Source organism: Apus apus, chromosome 15 (assembly GCF_020740795.1).
Source record: "Apus apus isolate bApuApu2 chromosome 15, bApuApu2.pri.cur, whole genome shotgun sequence".
In the NCBI taxonomy this organism is placed as follows: Eukaryota; Metazoa; Chordata; class Aves; order Apodiformes; family Apodidae; genus Apus; species Apus apus.
This window is the reverse complement of record NC_067296.1, coordinates 7,135,018-7,154,149: the sequence shown is the minus strand read 5'-3', so window position 1 is coordinate 7,154,149 and position 19,132 is coordinate 7,135,018. Positions and strand designations below refer to the sequence as shown.

General features: G+C 41.3%; 1 protein-coding gene across 8 annotated transcripts in view; it reads right to left on the bottom strand.

Annotated features, from left to right (window-relative positions):
- STAU1 (staufen double-stranded RNA binding protein 1) overlaps positions 1–16,941 on the bottom strand; it is a 32,193-nt gene extending 15,252 nt beyond the window's left edge. For 4 of the 8 annotated variants that reach the window (XM_051632809.1, XM_051632811.1, XM_051632814.1 and 1 more), the window contains exons 1-6: positions 16,801–16,941; positions 6,228–6,501; positions 5,305–5,429; positions 4,308–4,464; positions 2,558–2,696; positions 1,555–1,720 (exon numbers count right to left, since the gene is read on the bottom strand). In XM_051632809.1, the coding sequence (XP_051488769.1) occupies positions 1,555–1,720; positions 2,558–2,696; positions 4,308–4,464; positions 5,305–5,429; positions 6,228–6,417 (777 nt within the window). In that variant the 5' untranslated portion in view covers positions 6,418–6,501; positions 16,801–16,941. Of the gene's footprint in view, positions 1–1,554; positions 1,721–2,557; positions 2,697–4,307; positions 4,465–5,304; positions 5,430–6,227; positions 6,502–11,032; positions 11,100–16,800 lie in introns of those variants that run through there. The other 4 variants (XM_051632810.1, XM_051632813.1, XM_051632815.1 and 1 more) reach the window with 1 other exon arrangement.
- Positions 16,942–19,132: the final 2,191 nt, after the last annotated feature.

Below are 19,132 nucleotides of genomic sequence, written 5' to 3'. Positions count from 1 at the left end.
ATGACAGTAGGTTATCTTTTCCAAGGCTGAGCTCAAAAAGAGGATGTTATGCATCACTGACACAGAACAACAATACTCAGGAATTTGGGAAATTTCAGGAATTCCATGCACTGAAGGGGAACATCCCCCTCAGGCCTGACCCCTCCTGTGTGAAGACCTCCAGCCTGTCCCTGACCACACTCCACCTACCACCAGTTCTAGATTTCAGTGCAGAACTCATCTCCACTCTTTCTGTCTCTATTCTCAGCATCACTCTCCTCTCCCCAATAGCATCTGTAATCCCTTGACTCTTAGTAGCCTCCATCATTCAATAATATACATTCCTCCAGGAGAGCTTTCTGTTACCTGAACTACTACCATCAGCACCTCCAAGGCCTCTTCCCTGAACCATCAGATCCACCGTTCTTGCCCAATTATCTGGGCAGTGCTCTATCCCACAAACACACTCAGAAGTTTTAATTCAATGTCCCTCAGCTTCACACCACACTTCCTCAGTCCTCTTACTCTGCCATTTCTGGTAGTTTCCATCTTTTTTATTTCCCCCCCAGCCTGAAACCATTTGTTACTTTCTTGCCCATTTCTTCATTTTCTTTTTTTTCTCAGTACATAGCCAGACTCTGAACCCAGCAAGTTCTCATGCTCCCCAGACTGTAAATTATCAGTCTAACCTCCTCATTCTGTTCCTCACCTCTCTGGCTAGGTCCTTCCAGGTTTGCATTGCACAGCTACCTCCTCAACATGATCAAGATGCCAGTGTGGACATCAACAGATCCCTTGCTCTTAGTTCTAACATCAAGCTCTCATAACTCAGACAGGCACAATGAGTCCCTAAATCAAAGATTAAATACACCCTTTGCCATAGTCTTTGGCCAAAGCAGTCAGCCACAGAGGGTGCATGCAGTCAGCCAGCCCCAGGAGCTATGAGTAACTCATGTGCAAACAATGAGACCTACTGCCTAAAGCAACTTAACAAAAGAGCATGAAAAAACCTATTAACAGGGTCTTGGAATGGAAAGTGCTGGGCAGCCATAAATATATGGAGGGATAAAAATTTGCTTCTTATATTCATATCAAAATGTGTGTACGAGTTTACTACTTCCATGAACTTCTTGCTTTTCTAGAACTCCCATGGTTCTTTTCAAAATAATGTAGGATTTTTGCCCAGGAAGCAAATCCATGTCTGATTTCTACATTGCCCATACTAGAATGCAATCACCCCAGTTACACACTTCTTCAGAAGTTTGTATATGATCTGTACCTGATAAGATATTAGTTCCTATCTATGCTTCCAGTGCTCATATCTGACAGAGGTCTATAGCATTGCTGTGGAAAAATATGACAGCAAAAGAATTAATATAACTTCATTTGGAAAACTTTAGTTCCATAGAAATTTATGGTTTTAAATCAAAGTATTTCTATTGACACAAGTAGGTCAGCACTACTACAGAGAATGAAATTTCACAACTGTCATCATCCTCTCAATTAGGAAAAAAAACTACAATAGCTCAGTTGATCTTAGCAATTTAAGCTTAGAACACTAAGATTAATTCCCACCTCTGGTTTCTCAGGCAAGGGCTCATTCTGCAGAACTTTCAGTGCTTTAGCAGCTGCATCATGCTTAGCAGCTTGTCTTGTTCGTCCTTTCCCATGAAACTGCTGCCCTCCAATTGAAAGCTCAACTTGATACAGTAAGGGCCCAACAGGAAATGGGTAAAAGTACCTGCACAGACAGAGATTTAATTAAGCAAATAGTTTGGCCTACAAAGTAAACAGAAATGTAAGTTAAATGTAGATGAATCTCTTGGATATCAGTAACCACAACTCTAGCACTGAAGCACTAGTATTAAAAAGCCAACTTTTTATTTAAGATCAATGTTTTTAGAGAGAGACCTTTGAAACAGTATCAACAGTTCTTGTTTTACAGTAGGAACACGTCTGTAACCAACCAGAGCAGAGAAAGGCAATGTAACTATGGTTTAGAGTCAGCAGTCCAGTAAGTTTGGGATTCCCAATTCAGACTCACAGAATGTTATGGGTTGGAAAGGACCTCTGCAGATCATCAAATCCAGCCCCCCTGCCAGAGCAGGACCAACACAAAATCTAGGGCAGGTCACTCCTATGCCCATGTAAAATTTTTTACGCTGAAGTTATAATTGAAATAGTTTTAGAAAAAGCATCAAACTGTTTTCTTCACTTCTGCTTTTACACAGAAAGAAAATGCAAGAAATATCTAGCTATTCACTTTATGAAGCTGGCTACATCTGAGAGTCCTCAAACACACTCCAGCATTTGGTTCAGTTCCCTTTTTCCTCCCTTTCCCTTCTCCTCTTAAGTAAAAACAAACCCAGCCCTTAAATAGGACAAATGACAGATACTGATGGGGTGGACTTATCAAAACCTTCTGCTTCACAAGCTGGCCATGTTTCAAGCTGGATATCCCTTTAAATGATGCTGTATTTTTAGCTGTTTTCTGAAGACAGCATCAAAGCACTGGGTCAAAGAGAGCAGAAGTTCAAAGATATGAGACTGCAAAGCCAAGAAATTAAACAATACATACCGTGGAGGATAAGTGCCACCTCTCATTGTATAGTTGTAAGTGGATCTCATCCCTGTATAAGGATCAATAGGTTTGTACATAGGTTTCTTTCCCAACTTCATGCAAAGTGCATTTAACTCCACTGTGGGGGTTACACTGTCTAAATAAAAAGGAATATAGAGAAAGTTGTCCAACTGCCACCAGGGACCAAACCAACCTAAACTCTCATGCTGTCTCAAACAGGGAAAAATGAGTTCAAGTTTTGCCCTATGCAGTACCCTAAATTAATGAATTCCAAACAGAAATGCTAATGAACACAAAGAAAATAAGTCTTATGTGGTGCATATTAAATTAAATTAAAAAGCAGCCTAGCAGAGTTGTGACAAATCCTGTTACAAAAAAGTGAACTTGCTAGGGGCTTTTCATTTAATTTTCCTTTAAACCTGTGAAGCTACCAATTGATTGATTTTTACAGCTTATCTAGCAATGTGGTCTGCAGAACACAAATTTCTCTTCCTCAAAAACACACTTTAATATTAAATTAACAGACATGCTATGTATCTTCCATTTCTGTTGTTTACTGAAAATGATCAAGTGTTTCTCTTTGTACTCATGACCTAAGAAGGGTTTTTATGACTCTCCAATTGCAAGTGGCCTTTTCAAAAGGAAGGTATATTGCTCCTGAGGGCTATAAACATTTCTCTCAGTGCAGACACTGGGGATGAAGTATTGACTCCCTGACTGCTCTTGTTTGAGAAAGAACAGCCATGTAAATGGTCATTTTTTTCCAGTCACAGGTCTCACTGTCTCAAAAATTAGCATGTACTCCAGGTACAATGTTTTGTTATAAGGTAATTGTCAAAAGCAAATGGAATTACAGAGCAGATTCACAGAAAAATAAGTAACTGCTGGCTTCAGTGTTTACTGTGTGAAGTGTTTCTAAAGAAGGAATTCAGGTGATATCAGAATACAACTGGCACAGAAGACAAGTTTAAGCCTTTGCTGAACATACTATCCCAGTAGCTTTGCATTCCACTGGCTGAGAGTAAATGCAAAACAATCACATTTTAAATTTAACTTAAAAGCAATCTTAGTAAATGTTACCTAAACACAGCTAACTACACCTTACATGCTTTTATACTAATAAACATCTGCTCCTCTTTAAAGAAGTACAAGTGACACAAATCCCACAGCCCTGATACAATCCATCAACACAAATTTAATAGCTTTGGGTTTTTTTTTTTAAACTCACATAAAAAAAAAAATCTTTATGGTCAAGCTTTTGTATTATTCTGTCAGAATTACCAAACACATTCATCTGCCCATGCAAAAGATTATTCTCTGCTGTGACTGAACTCCTCATTGTTTGATTGGGTTTTGTTTGTTTTTTAATTAATATTTTTATTTTGTGTTGTTTGTTTGGTTTTTTTTTAAGAGTAGGATAAACATCTTTTCCAGAATTCCACCAAGTGTTACAACAAAAAAACCAGTTAAGCAGTGGGTTCTTCAACCCTCAGTGGCTGGGTGGAAAAAACCCTGTACTTTAACTTGTTAATACAATGACTTACTTTCCTTTTAATGTCACCATGAAAGATAAATGACATTCTCCCAAAACCTAACATGACGTTCTCTGGAAACCTAACAACTGCCTTTGTTAAATATGCAGAATGACCAATTTTATTCACCATTATGCAACTTTCAAAGACATAGCAAACCCAGAAAGGTGTATTTTATGATTATCTTTTAAAACTCAGTTTGTTGTGGCATATACCTGGATTCTTGCCTTCACTACGAGATGGACGAGCCGTAGGCTTCGGGAATTTTGTCCCTTCCAAAGCTTTGGCAGCTGCCGCGTGTTGCGCTTTTTTAATACTAGTTCCTTCAGCTTCCCAGTGCTGGTCCCCAAGAGTGAGTTGCACTGTAAACACCTCAAAAATAAAAAAAATAAATACAAATTTTACTACCAGCTGCTTCAGAATTCACATAATTTATTAGACCCCCTTACAGAAAACAAGTCTTTTGAGCAATGCAAAAGCTGAGAACACAGTCATCAAAGCTTTCCTCAACTACCTCGTCAGCTATATCCTGGAAACACTTTGGACACTGACAGGATTTCCCTGGTTACTGCACTGAAAATTTCCCAGTCATTGAAGCCAATAACTGCATGACTGCATGAGATCACACAGGCTAAAAACCAACAGACACAGTGTGCAGAGGTGACATGGACACCTGCTAGGCCAACATTACTCTGAACAGCAACATTGAAATTCAGACTTTTTTGTTCCACGTAGCTAAATTTTTGCTTTAATACTGTGGGGGGGTGTTATATTTTTCAGTGGTTTGAATAAAGATAAGTTCACGTTGCACCATAAAAGCTTCTACATGCCCACAGGTGATCACAAGTCTATCTGATTATAGAGCAAAGCTCTGTGGCACTTTTAAGTATGTGGGATAAGGAAGGATCTATATTGCCCTAAATTTTCACAAATTAATCAGACAACAGCAAGCCAGGGTCTCCCTGGTAATTAAATGAAGTTTTAATTTCAATCATAATGAGAACACAAGTGAACAGATGCTCTGAATGTTATTCCAATACTTTTTATAAATGCAAACCCTGCCTCCTTTGCACAGTGAAGCTAACAATAGATTTTGGACAAGAGATTTTAGTTCTTAATATCATTCAATTCCAAGGCAATTCCTATAATGTACAACTTATGAAAGCAAAAAAGCATGAACAGCAGCAATAAGAAACATATGTGAATATTTACCTTAGAATGAGCTGGACCTTGCTCACTCAAAAGCTTATACTCAGGCTGAATCTTGTTGAAACGGGCTAACTCATTCACAAGACACATGGGGGTTTTCTCTTTGGGGTTTGCCATGTTGGAAGGAGCTGAATGATCACACAAAATCAGACACATGGTCAGGCAGTGATGAATTCTACTACCAATTTTCATTTAAAAAATAATAAATCTCATTTTCTTAGCATTTATTTGTCTGCAATACACCTCAGAAAAGATCTGCTGGAATAGACAGCTCTGCTCATTAGCCAAACTGGCAACAATCTACTGAACTTTGGCATTTCCAAGCAATGTGCATGCCTAAAAGACAGCAGCATTAAATGTACTGCTTTAATGCAAGCCAGAGGCATGAAGTTAGCAGACTCCTGCATTTAGCTTGCATCTCAAGGACCAAATCTTCTGAGTAATCATCATGCTTTGAATAATTTCAAAAAGTCAGCTAATTTGTTTTTCTTCTATTTTTCCCTACTTATTTTTTATTTAATACCTTCTATTCACTCTATTATATTGTATTAGCACAATACATTTATCATTAAACTAGTCCTAAAACAACTGAAGATAACAGAACTAAACAAACTATTTCAAATAACACATTATTTATATTAAAACAAGCTACTAGTAGAAAAGATGGATAAAAATGTTTTAAAAATTCAATATTATAAAATTTTAAATCTTCTTTACTACTACAAACATTTCCATTAATTATTAGAACTTCACAGAAAATTATGCTTCTATCTGTCTCCAACAGATTTCACTAAACAGGGAGAAAGCATTACAGGCTACTGTAGCTGGATAGATGTTCAAGTACTTGTAGGTGCAAGAAATCAGGAATATCTCATGCCAAACTACAAAGACTAAGAATATATACACTTACTAATAGACAATCTTACCTGCAGCTGCATTGGTGGATGTAACTGATGCAGAGGGTAAAGCAGAGTTTTGGATAGGTCTACCTGCATTTTCAGAGGGCAAAGAACTAGTAGTAGAAGGAATACTCAAAGGCTGTGAAAGAGATGGGTTTTTATTCAATATTTGGCTCCCTGCAATGGCAGCAGGATTCTGAATTTGAACTTGAGACATGTTCACTTCCAACCAGAGCAAATTACTGTAGGTAAACAGCTTTGAATGCAGGCAGACTCACTGCGATGAAGCCAAATTGCTGACCTAAAATGTAAAGACAAAGAAAATATTAACAATCTATTGAAATTATTAGCAAAAGTCCATTAGCAAAGAGGGCAAAAGGGGAAAAAAGCAATCAGTCAAACATCCATTGTTTCCATTTTGTATGCAATAGGTCACTTAGACACCCAGTTTAACAGCTCATTTCAATCTCTGTGCCCTATCACTCAAGTTCCACATTTCTTTATTTTATAAAAGGAAGTAGCACAGAAGCTTTATTTATGCTTGCTCATTTCAGATCAACTACCCATCTGTTTTCTCCATCACTGAATCCACTTACAAAGCAAATCCAGTTACTTAAACTGATAGCCACTGCTTATACACTAAACAAAGAGCAACTCTCATGACAGATTACATTTTGTGCATTCTACCACTTGCAGCTCAAGTTTTTAACTTGTAAGGGCAAGTAATAAATGCAGTCTTTACAAAACAGCTATTTAGATCATGCACCCTTTATTATAATCATATACCTCTCCCCCCAAGGTCATCAAGAAGGATGCCTAGCCATTTATTATGGGAACACAACTGGTATCCAGCAGAAAATGGCGAAGTAGCTACAGCTGGGAAAAGGGAAAGTGTCAGAGTTCATAAACTTTATAAGCTCCATGTGTTTTGAAGGTTCCTTCCATTGAAGGCAGAACATGTCTCAGTCACAGCTCAAGAATCAATATCAGAGTTAATTGGCCTTGCAACACTGTAAGCAAGTACTGAAAGTGCTCATGGGCACCTATGTTCATTTCAGGATAAAACACTTCAAGCGATGAACCTGCACCAGTCAATGTGAAGTTCTGGGATAGGTCTTTTCCTCCACCAGCAAATTAATATTAGATTGCTCTTACACATGGATGCAACAGTATCTTCATGCTCAGACAGTTAAACCTAAATATACACTAACAGGTTGCCAGTTTGAAGGCTATCATTGCTGCCAGAGCTCAGCTGCCCATATCCTCTTACGAACCCCGCATCAATGCATTTATTAAAAATAAATTTCACAGCCAAGTTAATACATTTTACACACAGAGGCATGCACACAGACACTGGTCACCTACAGATTTTATTAGGGCAGCACGACGGTTCTTCAATAATTAATATATGAAGAGAAATTACTGTTCCAGATACCACCAGGGAGCTATTAGTGGCAACACAACTCCACCAGTGCTCTCCAAGCTTTAAATGCTGAACCTGTGAATGGACTTCACAGTGTAAGGGAAGCAGCAATGAGTCAGAGTGAAGTTTTTAGCCACTTACTAATAAAACAAACCTAGGAGGAGGAACTTAGGTTAAGACATTTATGGACCCGAAGATTTCTTTTTTAATTTAGAAAATAAGAGGGAAGAAGCTACTGGGAAACAACAGACACACCAACTAATCTATCATCTGGTGTATTTTTTACTTTGAAAAAACATCATAAACACGTCAGGCTGATCATACTACTGGCTGGACGATTATTTTTTACTAGACAGCAAAATCAGTTTGGAAGACTTTTTATGTAAGACTATACTCAAAACATATGTATTTGACTACTACATTTGCAGTATTAGGGCATTTACCTAAAGGAGTTTCAAGAAATTGTTAGGCAGAGATGAAAAGTATGTAGAATAAGACTGAAGGGTAATAACTTAATAATAACTAAGTTTCATTCCCAGGAACATCACTAGAAACACTGAAAATTTTCAAACATAATAAAACAATAATAAATGCCTGGAAAAGACTATAAATTCCTGCAGTGCAATAAAAGCAGCTTACTCTCCTGCTGAAGTTCAATGCCCTTCAAAGTAACTGAAGTTAAACAGTTTCTAATTCACACATTTTTAACAGAAGACTCTGAATTTTTCGATTTTGAAGTCAGTATCAGGAAGTCTGAAATTCACCTCAGAAAACTCTGCCTAAAAGAAAAGTTCTTTTAGAGTGAGGAGCTACCCTTCATTTATTTGCCATCACCTGGTCTTAGGGAACATAAAATTTCAGCTCTAGAATACACGTATTGAAGTGGTTTTCTAGTCAACCATCCACACAAATGCAAAGAAGAACAGTATATTCCTTGCAATTTTTTATTTTTTCCCCCCAAGAAGGAAAGTCCCTGACAAGGATATTATTAGTTCACTTTCTACATTTACAGCAGAGTAACGACTACAGAGTCTCACAGCAGTGCAGCTCAGCCTCCTCTCTACTCAGATCTCTCTCCATCAAGAGTTACAACTATCAATGTTCAGTTGAAAAAGCTTTTCTTCAAACACCTCTGGTTAGAATAACATTCAGGAAAGACAATTCAGCTATTATTCACAAAAATCTGTGGAGACTTGAGGTCACATCCTAATGCTTGAAACAATAAGGTTTTGGAAACCAACCCAATTTTGAATAGAACTCAGCTGTGCATATTCCACAACCAGACAAAAAAAAAAAAAAGCTGCAGACACATCCATCACACAGAACCAGCTTATTCTCAGCACAGAGACCAACTGCCCAACTCCTTCAGCAGCTCAGTCACATCTTAAAGGACCTAGGGAAGTGCTGGAAACACACCTCGCTGGAATTCACCACACACCCTCCCCCAACCTTTCAAGTAACTGGAAGAATTCAGCCTTTATGTACCTTTTTGGAAGGCAACAGACTTCCAGCCTCACAAGAAATCAACTATTGAGACTTTAAGCAAGCTCACTTTATGCAGCTGTAAGATGATGACAACCCCACCCACCTTCCGTGCAAAATCCTTTGCAATTACAAGTGTAGCCATGATTTGATGACAGAATTACCATACAAATACCTGGCCTCTGGAGCCATTAATTTAGCAAGAAATAAAAAATGTACTCAACAGGATCATGTGATTGCTCTTTTCATGACTGTTTCTAAAGGTGGAAGAAGGAAAAGCTGCAATGCCCAATCAAAAGAAATGTTAAGGAATCAATAAGCTGCATCCTGAAACAGAAATCTGAAACCTGCAGAACACCCTGCTGCTCCAGGGTTATCCCCAAGACATTCACATGGCTGAATACCTGGGCATGCCAGTCTTTGCCCTAGCTGAATAGAAATTTATTACCAGGAAGAGAACTGAATTGCAATGAAAATAAAACTCTTCCAATTAATGAGTAATTTTTATCCTAAGTTAATATAATGCTTGTTTCTACATAAATTGCTACATCCTCATTGTATTTCTCTCTCCTTCACCAATACACCAGTATCATGTGTTTATATCCAGATCAAAAGTTTAATCTACATCCAGTAGGTTATCACCAAGTTGGAACATTTCAGAGCTCATTAGATTGAATTCAGGCAGAACCAAAGCAAAGTAGGCATTAAAATAACTTGTGAATTGTTGAAATTCCACTTTACAAGTTTTGGATAATGTTAGACACTAGGTAGTAACTTACAAGATTATACCGCACAAGCTGATGTATACAATTATATCTTTTCTTTTTAAAAACATTTAGCTCATACTTTGAAAAGCCATTTCAATGAACAGTCTGACAAAGCAAAGTGGGAATTTGTTTGTAGTTTTTCAGCTACCTCTGTAGTTTATGATACTGTAGTTGATTCGTGTTAAGTATTTCACTAGGGTATAAGAACTCACTGTCCACTATTGCACATTTAATGCTTATTTGGGCATTACAAAAGGGTTTACAGTGCTTTTACAAAGTAGTATGTCCTCTACCCAATAACAGGCTGACAAAATCCTAACTATCCAAGAAAAAGCACCATCATCTAGAAAGCTGAGGCTAACAAATTCCAAAGGCTGTTTCAGTGGGCAGAGAAACAGAGATGTCAGTATTCCAGGTGATTATTCCATGTCATCAGGGGTTAGCTATTTCAAACTTTCCAAGACAAACAGCAGTACAAATAACTGACCCCTACACAATACTCTAGACATTGCTAGAACTTGAAACCACCCACAAACACTGAAAAACAGATGAACGAGCCAATGTTTTACTCATACCATCTTAGCCAGCAGCTAATGCCATAACTTGCTCCCTTCCACACTTACTTTTCCCTAACTCAGACATTAATATTTCAAATTTGATTGAGACAGTGTAGCACTAGAATATTATCTTGATGACAACTGCCATCAAACAATTCAATGGACAACAATGAGCTTTGAGATGTGGGTTTTCAGATGACAGAGCACTGTTCCCCACTCCAATTTTTAGATTCTTATTTCCTTTTGGTGTATCAATGCTTGCAATATTCCAAGAAATTTTGAATACATTAAATTACAAAGTTCAAAAGTCACTAAGGTGACCAAAAGGCAAGCAAAGAAATGCACAAAGATGTTAACATAGTCTCAGTTAAATACATTAAAATCTTCCTATATAAAATAAAGAATGTAGCATTTTCAGATAAAAGTTCTCTTGGGGCTTTTTTGGTGTTATAATTCTCAAAGGTGTTGTAGATGGAAGCCAGAGGATCAAATAAAAACCAGACACTTCTGTGGATAATGATTTTTTACCACAACTTGTGGTTTCTTTAATATGATACAAATAAAAGGTAAGAAACTTAAATGTTTTAAGTAAGTTTCCTGTACCTTTAGGAGATCCAGAGAGTGAAGATTTGAATTTAGTTCTGTATAGGGTATTTATGATGGAGAAAGCCTAAGAGGAAAAACAGAAAGTTAGCATTTTGCTTCCTAAAGCTACAAAAAGATCTTCTGCAATAGATGTTTTCCCACTACACTGAATTTGCCTCATCTATTTGGAGGACAAGAATTTGTGTGACCATTAAGTTCTCACCAACAGACTGCTCAATAGAGCTGCTTTTCTCCAAGCAGAAATTCTAACCTGATCCAAGAATCTTCTTTCCTTGCTCTTTCCTAGTGATTTTTCTTACACAAATGGTGGAATCTCACCATAGTGCTCTCTGCAGGACTATTAACAGTCCCTTGCAAATTTTCTTTCTGTAGGAAGGCCAGTTCTGTAGAAGCTGAACTTTGTAACAGCCCTAAAGATCAGCTACTGAAATCAGACCCAGACCTTAATTCATGAAGCCAAACCAAAACCAAGCCATTAACCTGAGAAACTCTGGCAGCCACTAACTGCAAAAAAACCAATAGAAATTGTACCTTTTGGCTACATTTCCAGTCTAATTACTTCATTTATAAATAGGTATACAAAAAAATTCAACCTAGCTAAAACAATTTTAGAGTAAAATTATTTCAGTACTGAATATGAAACCTGTCACTGCATGGACTGCTCTAAATGGAAATCAAAATGTATTTTATTCTGCTTACAAATATAGCACAAAGTGTTTAATCCTCCTTTTCCATGACTAAAGCCAAGTGCATGCAGATGCTGGCAACATGAGTACCAACAACAAAATGGGTAAGATCTCAATCTTGATTAAGGTTAAAGAGGGCATAAATAAAGCTCTTGAATTTACTTCAGATTGCCACCTCAAAACCCTACAATTCATCTCAGAACTCTAACCAGTTATCTTGGAGGAATCCTGCAGAACAGATGAGGATACAGAGCCTGAAAATGTGCCCATTTTTTTAACTGGAGAGGAAGGAGGGAGACAAGAGGATTACAGGCCTATCAGTTCAAGTTTTCATCTCAAAGTTTTTCTGGAGGCTTAACTAAGCACCTGGAAAAGAAGGAAGTGGGTAATACTCCCAAGACAGGATCAAAACCAAGGTGTATGAAGATAACTGATTTTTCTCCAGTCATCTCTGGTGGTCTAACCAGGCTCACAAACAAATTACTTGATCTCAGCAGGGACAAGTGCAAGGTTCTGGCAAGGCACTGTCTACTGATCAAACACAGGACAGAAATACCACCAACTGACACCAGCAGAGTGGGAGAAGAGTTACAACCAACATAACCCCATTACCTAACAGAAGCCAATGCTGAAAGACTCTTTTAGAAAAAGCAATTATCATTCTGGATGGAAATGGAAAAACAGCCTGAGAGAGACCTGCAGCAGTGCTTCAAACACTGTACTCCATGGTGCTGAGCCCTCAGCTGGAGTACTGCATCCACACACGGGTGCCAAGCTTCAAGACAGATGTGGATCCAGTCATCAAGAGCATAGCAGGAGAAGCACAAACCACTCAGCTTTAGAAACATACAGCCTATGAGAAAACACAGTAGAGAATTTGGGCTTGTATACACTGAAGGGGAGAGGGCTGGCTGGGGCTTGACAACCAGTAGTCTTCAACTGCATAAAAGGTTTCTGGAGTGGAAAAGAATAATCCGTTCTTCATGCTTACAGTGAAAGAACTAGAGGCAAGAGGCTTAAAAATGCATCAAAACTTTCTGATAGTAACGGCTGGAATGAACTATAGTGCTGTGGGTGACAGAGGTAACTTCATCATTGGCAAACTTGAAGGAATTGATAAACATCCATTTAGAATGAAGCTGGCACACCCAGCCTCACAGTGGGATGGACTCATTCTCTCCCTCAAGTCCCTCCCAGCCCAGACTCCCTGACTGTGAACACACCTGGACTGTACCAGCACATTATCAGAGGAAGACACTGGCCTTGTCAAACAGCAGTTTTGGCAAAAAGGGGGATCTCACATTGCTCCTACTGCAGACTTGCTCTGAACTTTGACAAACCACTTGAGAATACGAGATAATAAATCCCCAAAGAAATCATGTTTGTTCGTTGTCAGGACCAGAATATGGAAAGGTGTCCTATCCTTAGGATGTGCACATTGGGAAAGCTGGTAGTTGTAACACTCTCCTTATGCTGCTTGTTAGGAACTTGCACATGTACCCCATTAAAACTTCCTCTTCCTTCATTCATGACCCACCAGCACCAGGCAGGGAGGGCTTTTTAGAGAACAAGAACAGAGCAGGATGAGAAACAGAACAGACACCAAATAAAACCATCAAGATTCAAGTTACAAGGAATTCTTGACATCGCCAACTAAAAAGCATTTTATAAACAATAGCCAAGAAAAAGTTTGAACAAGAGGAAAGGAGGACTTAAAATTAAGCATGAATTTTTTTCTAAAAAGCAGACACATCTGAAGTTACTGACCCTTCAGTCACAAAGCAAGGAGGATGAATTGTTCCTCATCAATAACAAACCGTTTTCAAGGCAGGAAAGTTCCATTTATCCCTGTTTCACAGGTGGACAACTACAAGTCAAACCCCAAGTCCTGTCCCTGCAAAGTGATGTAGGTACCCAAGGAGGGGGTGAGGCAGAACTGAACCACCTGTGGGACACACCACCTTTACTCACCAGCCCCTCTCTCACCTGTGCTTTGACATGCCCATAGCTCTGTCACCACACAATGTCAACCAACCCTCATCTGGGGAAAAACGCAGCATTACCTGCTGCTCAGACACAACCTGCTGAGCTGGGTGGGCAGAGGAGGCCAATCCCCCCAGCTCTGACCAGAAGTTCTGGGCACATCAAAGACAGACCCACTGCTCAACTTCACTTCCACCTGTTGTTTGTGGACTGGGAAATATCACAGCACATTCGTTTCCTAGACAGCACTGGTTGGGAAGGTTCCCTCTCTCCTGCAGTTTTTTAAAGAGGTTTTAAAGAACTCAAATGTGGTGGCTGAGTCTTTTTTGTCCCACACTTGACCATTTTGGAGCATGAAGAACACATTTCCACAAATCCTAAGAGGTTAGTTGAGATGGTTCATTTCAAAACACAGCATTGAAAAACCTACATCAATGTAGCTTTGTAATATATAGCATAAAATTCTAAAGTGTTTGTCTTCTGCAACAGTGTTTAAGCACAAAATCTAACTATTTACAATTGAAAACTCTAAATATTCACAACCAACCAAAAAAAACCCAACAAACTACAAATCATACAGACTTAAGGCTATTTACACAAAATGCAAAACACCAGCTGAACAATGTTCTCATCTCAGATAAATCTTTTTCTATAAAATTTAGGCAAGGCAAGGTACATCTCAAAGGCAATATTCACTGCAGAAAAAATATTATGCTCTTTTCGAGTACGATGAATTTGCAAGGGTATCGACACTAAATTTTAAGAAAATTTATTTGGAAGTTAAGACATGGATTATTAATAAGAGAATAGGTGATGAAAAGCTAAAATTTGAAAGTAAAATCTGAAGGAAAGGAGGGAAGTAGCAGATGTACACAGAAACCAGACAGTTCCAAACAAAATGCAAAATCAAAAACCAGAAAGTGGTAAGTCAATCATGAATAAAGATGAACATTTAACCACTTCTGGCTGAATTAGTGCTGCAACAAAATATTTAATGACTTATTGTTCCTGCAGTAGAACAGTCAGAAAAGCCCACTGATATCAAGTGCAGTTACAGGACAATCACTGCACAGATCTCCTCTATTGTTCAGCTGCATCTTAAAAACCTCTAATAAAGTCATCAACCCTTCAGCAAGGATCCTAGGCAAAACAATTATTTTTTAGAAGTTCCTAGGCCCTCAGAATAAAGCTGATGTTCTTCAGCAAGGCCTGAAAAACATAGAGCAGCTTTCAGTTTTGCTCTGACTTTGTACAGTTACATCACCTCAGATTTATTTCCATCTATAAGTACTTTAATTTTGCCACGAAGAACTGAATACTTTGGCTGATGATAGTGAGAGTGGAAAAAGCGATTAATGATTTTACAAAAGAATTTCAAAGAAAGAAAGAGTGGCTGCTTAAAATAATTAAAAACTAATTGTATCTTGCATACATCCTTTAGGGAGAGTTTTGAAAGGAGATTCTGATGCAACATCAGAAAACATAGTAAAAAATTCAACCTAGGGGCTCTTTAAATTTTCGCCAAGATGTGACAGACATCCAGCGAACAACTCCATGAAAGTTTGAATACACAAATTTGTTGCATTTCTGAGATGATCAACAGGCAAATCAGAGATCACTTTAGTACATCACAGCTGTAGCTGCATCATTAAAACTCAAGCTTTTATGTTCATTAATACTAAATAAAAATACATTTCTGCCAGTTTGAGCAAGGGAAGTACATAATACACTTGAATGTTCTAGTTAGAAGATAGATTTTATAAATATACTATTCCAAAAGCAGACAAAGGACTTCATTCAGGTATTTTATTTCACAGCTGTATATATACACCTAGCCTTCATGTACTTTCCAAATGATCTTCCTCCAGGTTTGCCTTAAATCTTCCAGAAAAGCAATGACAAAAATACCCAATAGGTGAATAAATCAGAAAAAAGGCTGTCAACATGCCTAGCTGTAGTACCACCTAGATGGACAATCCCAACAAACCAAACCTGGTATAACCTCTAGGACACACATAAGCAGTGTAAAGATTTAAAAGGTACTTGTTGCTGTTACACGTCCTGAAAACCTAGTGTTGTGATCAAACAACAGTGACATGTGAAGCTGGTGCAGTGATGGCTGCCAAACCCAGTGGGCAATGAGGAGAAAGTGGGATGATGCCAGTGTTCAGGAGGAAAGCTAATGCTGCTAATACCAGCTGTCTCGGTGTTTGCACTGTAATCTCTACAAGGAGAAGACTGGGGGCGTCTCCTGCTGCTGTCACCATATCTACACCTTTTATCAGAACAGTCAGGCAAGTCTAGTTCAGTCTTGGGAGTTCTGCTACTGAGATCATGTGCCCCTGAGACTTTGCAGAAGTCTGGGAGTGTTGTCACCCACTCTAGGCAATCTGGAGAAGCTAGATGGTTGCAGCCCCTTCCTCCAGCAGGTTCAGAGAGCCTGAACCAGTTGTGCTACCACCATCCCCCCGTTCCTGGGGGGCCCACAGCCACCACTGTCCCCCTTCAAAACGAAACGGGGATTTTAAAGCAGAGCAGGACCGCCAACATCCCTGCCTGGCGCACTCGGGGTGCCCGGTGCCGCCGCTACCCGGTCTGACAGCGCCCAGGGAGCCCAGCTCCGCCGCTGTCACTCCCCTCGCCAGGGCCGGCCAAGCCACCTGCCGCCCCCGCCACTCGCCCCAGGGGCCCGGGGGGTCGCCGCGGCCGCTCAGGCAGGGGCCGGCGCTGCCCCCGCCAGCGGCCCCCATCGAGGCTCAGAAGGGACGGCCCCGCGACTCGCCTGCCGCGACCTGCCTTGGCTCCCCCCGCGCCGGGCGCTCCCCCGCGCCGGGCCCCCGCCGGGCGGTGGGGACAGCGCCGGGGGCTGCCCAGCGGGCCCACCGCGGCCCCCGGGAGCTGGGCAGAGCCCCGGGCGGGAGCGGGGGGCGAGCGGCGGCGAGCGGGAGAGCAGGGGGGGGGCGAGCCCGCCCGTGCAGGGGCTGTCCCCTCCCCACAGCCCGGCCGGCACGGCCCGGCGCGGCCCCCGCTAGGCCCCGCCACCCCCCGCCCCGCTGCCTCGGCACCGGGGGGAGCCCGGGCCGCCTCCCCCCTCACCTGGCTGCCTGGGCTGCGGCTCCCGGGCCGGCTGGAGGTGCGGGCCAGCGGGCGGCTCAGTCCATGGGCCGGGTCCCGGGGGGCCGGGGGGCGGCAGCGGAGGGAGGCGGCGGGCACAGGGCAAACACTAAAGAGAATGAGCGGGGCCAGCTCCGGCCGGGGGGGAAGTGACGGCACGGCGCCGGAGGCGGGGCGGGCAGGCAACCAATCGAGAGCGGCCGAAGCGCATCAGGGACCGCCCCTCTCCGTGCTCTCCGCCAATAGGAAGAGGGGCCGGCTGGGAGCCCCGCCTCTTTCGCGGCGACTACAAGTCCCGGCGTGCCCTGCGGGGCAGCCCCTGCCCGCCTCGGGGCGGGGGGACTACGGCTCCCGGCATGCCCCGCGCGGCAGGGCCGCCGTGCCCGCCAAGATGGCGGCGCCGGAGAGAGGGGGAAGCGGGGCCGGGGCCGCTCCCGCCGCCTTCCCCGGGAGCGGGAGCCCCCGGGAGCGGGAGCCCCTCGGGCAGGGCCGCCCGCGGCTGCCGGGAAAGCGGCCGCCAACGCGGCGGCTCCGGGGCGGGAGGGACCGCCGGGTGCGGCGGGGAGCCCCTCGCTGCCGCCCGCCCCTCAGCGCCTCGTTTTTGTTGAGAGGAAGCAAGACGTTTATGTAAAATACCCAAGTTTAACTTCGGTCAGCGCATTTCTGGGCAGAGAAAGTCGAAAGGGAAGACGCAGGGCCCTCACCCAGCTCCAAGTGGGGGGGGCTGTCGGCCCGCACGGCTGGAAAAGGGTATTGTAACAAAAATACCGGCATTTCAACATAAATAGGGGTAGGAAATAGAAACCATCATGCTGAACCTAGGGAGATAAGCAAGTAAAACCAGTAACTACAGATGCAAACACCTTCCACAAGGTAGGGGCAGGTAGAGCTGCAGAGCTGGGGGAGCAGCGGGGCAGACACTGCAGCTCCCTGCTCTTACTGCCCTGCCAGGAACGGCTGTGTCAGCTCCAGCTGCTCAGCTCCATGCACAGCTTTCATTTGCTTTGCACCTCTCCCCCCCGCTTCCCAAAGTCCCTCCCCTGGTCCCTCAACTGCCAATAATTAACTGCCACTACCTGAGCCCTGGCTCTGTGGTTGGTTCGGTGAGGGAGGCTGCTGGACTCTTGAAATCACTAGTGAACCCACCTGCCTCAGCCAGGATATGCTTGTATTTATTCTGCATTAAGGAAGCAACAATTCCAGCATGCCACTGTTAAAGTCCATAACTCACAGTAATTTCAGATTTGTCCTACAAATTAAGCCTCTAAATAATAACGGATATTAATAAAGTAGGTATTCATATTTAATCAGGTATTTATTAATTAATATTTATTGATGTTGCTTCAGAGACATTGCTCTTGAAAGAAGAGTGAAAACTAAGTTAACGGCAGCAGCATGCAGCTGCCCAGTGAACTTCTCACATAACATCAGTTTCCTTTCCTGGGTCACTGTAGCAATCAAAATGCCCTGCAAGATTTAAATAAATGCCACCATTCCTTTTTTAAGCATCATTAAGTATTTTAAAGGCAACACTTTTCCTAACCTGTATGATTTCTTAAAGCAATACAACTGCTTTTTATAACAAACCTGCACTTAGCAAAGCAGCTCACATCACAGTCCATAACCAACAGCCCCCAGTTATGCCAGACTAGAGCAGAACCTTCTGCCAGACAAAGATACTACGAGAACTTTTTTGTTTTAGAAATATTTTATATCTTTCTTAATAGGTAAAAATACATTTTAAGTTACAAGGTTGCATTTCAACCCTTATGGCAGCTTTGCACTGCCAGTCAGCAACTTCTGCTATTGATCAGCAAAAAAAAAATGTGGCATCCAGCCCACAACATTTACTAACCAAATACACTTAAATGCAAAAGCCTTCATATTTCATGGGAAGAATCACAACAACAACATTTCAGCAAAACCAAATTAAAAAAAACCAAACACAACAACAAACCAATATGCCTACAAGCTCCATATCAATTTCTGTATTTAATACTGATATGGATTCCAAAGATACCATAAAAAAAATACATCATACACTTAAAATCAATTGACAATCACATTTAAAAGACATTCTCTGTATGCAAGTAGATAGATATACATCCCATATCACATTTAAACATCTATTCATATATTTGTGTGGTCTGTTGCATAATAATATGTGCTGTTAGATGCTTTAATTATTCCAAGCCAGCAACAGTTACATTTCAGAAGGAAATGAAATTTCAGCTGTTGTGTCATCATTACTGCAAGGCTTCATGTCATCTGTAACAGAAATAACATTTGTGCAGGTTGTTTTTTTTTTGTAAAA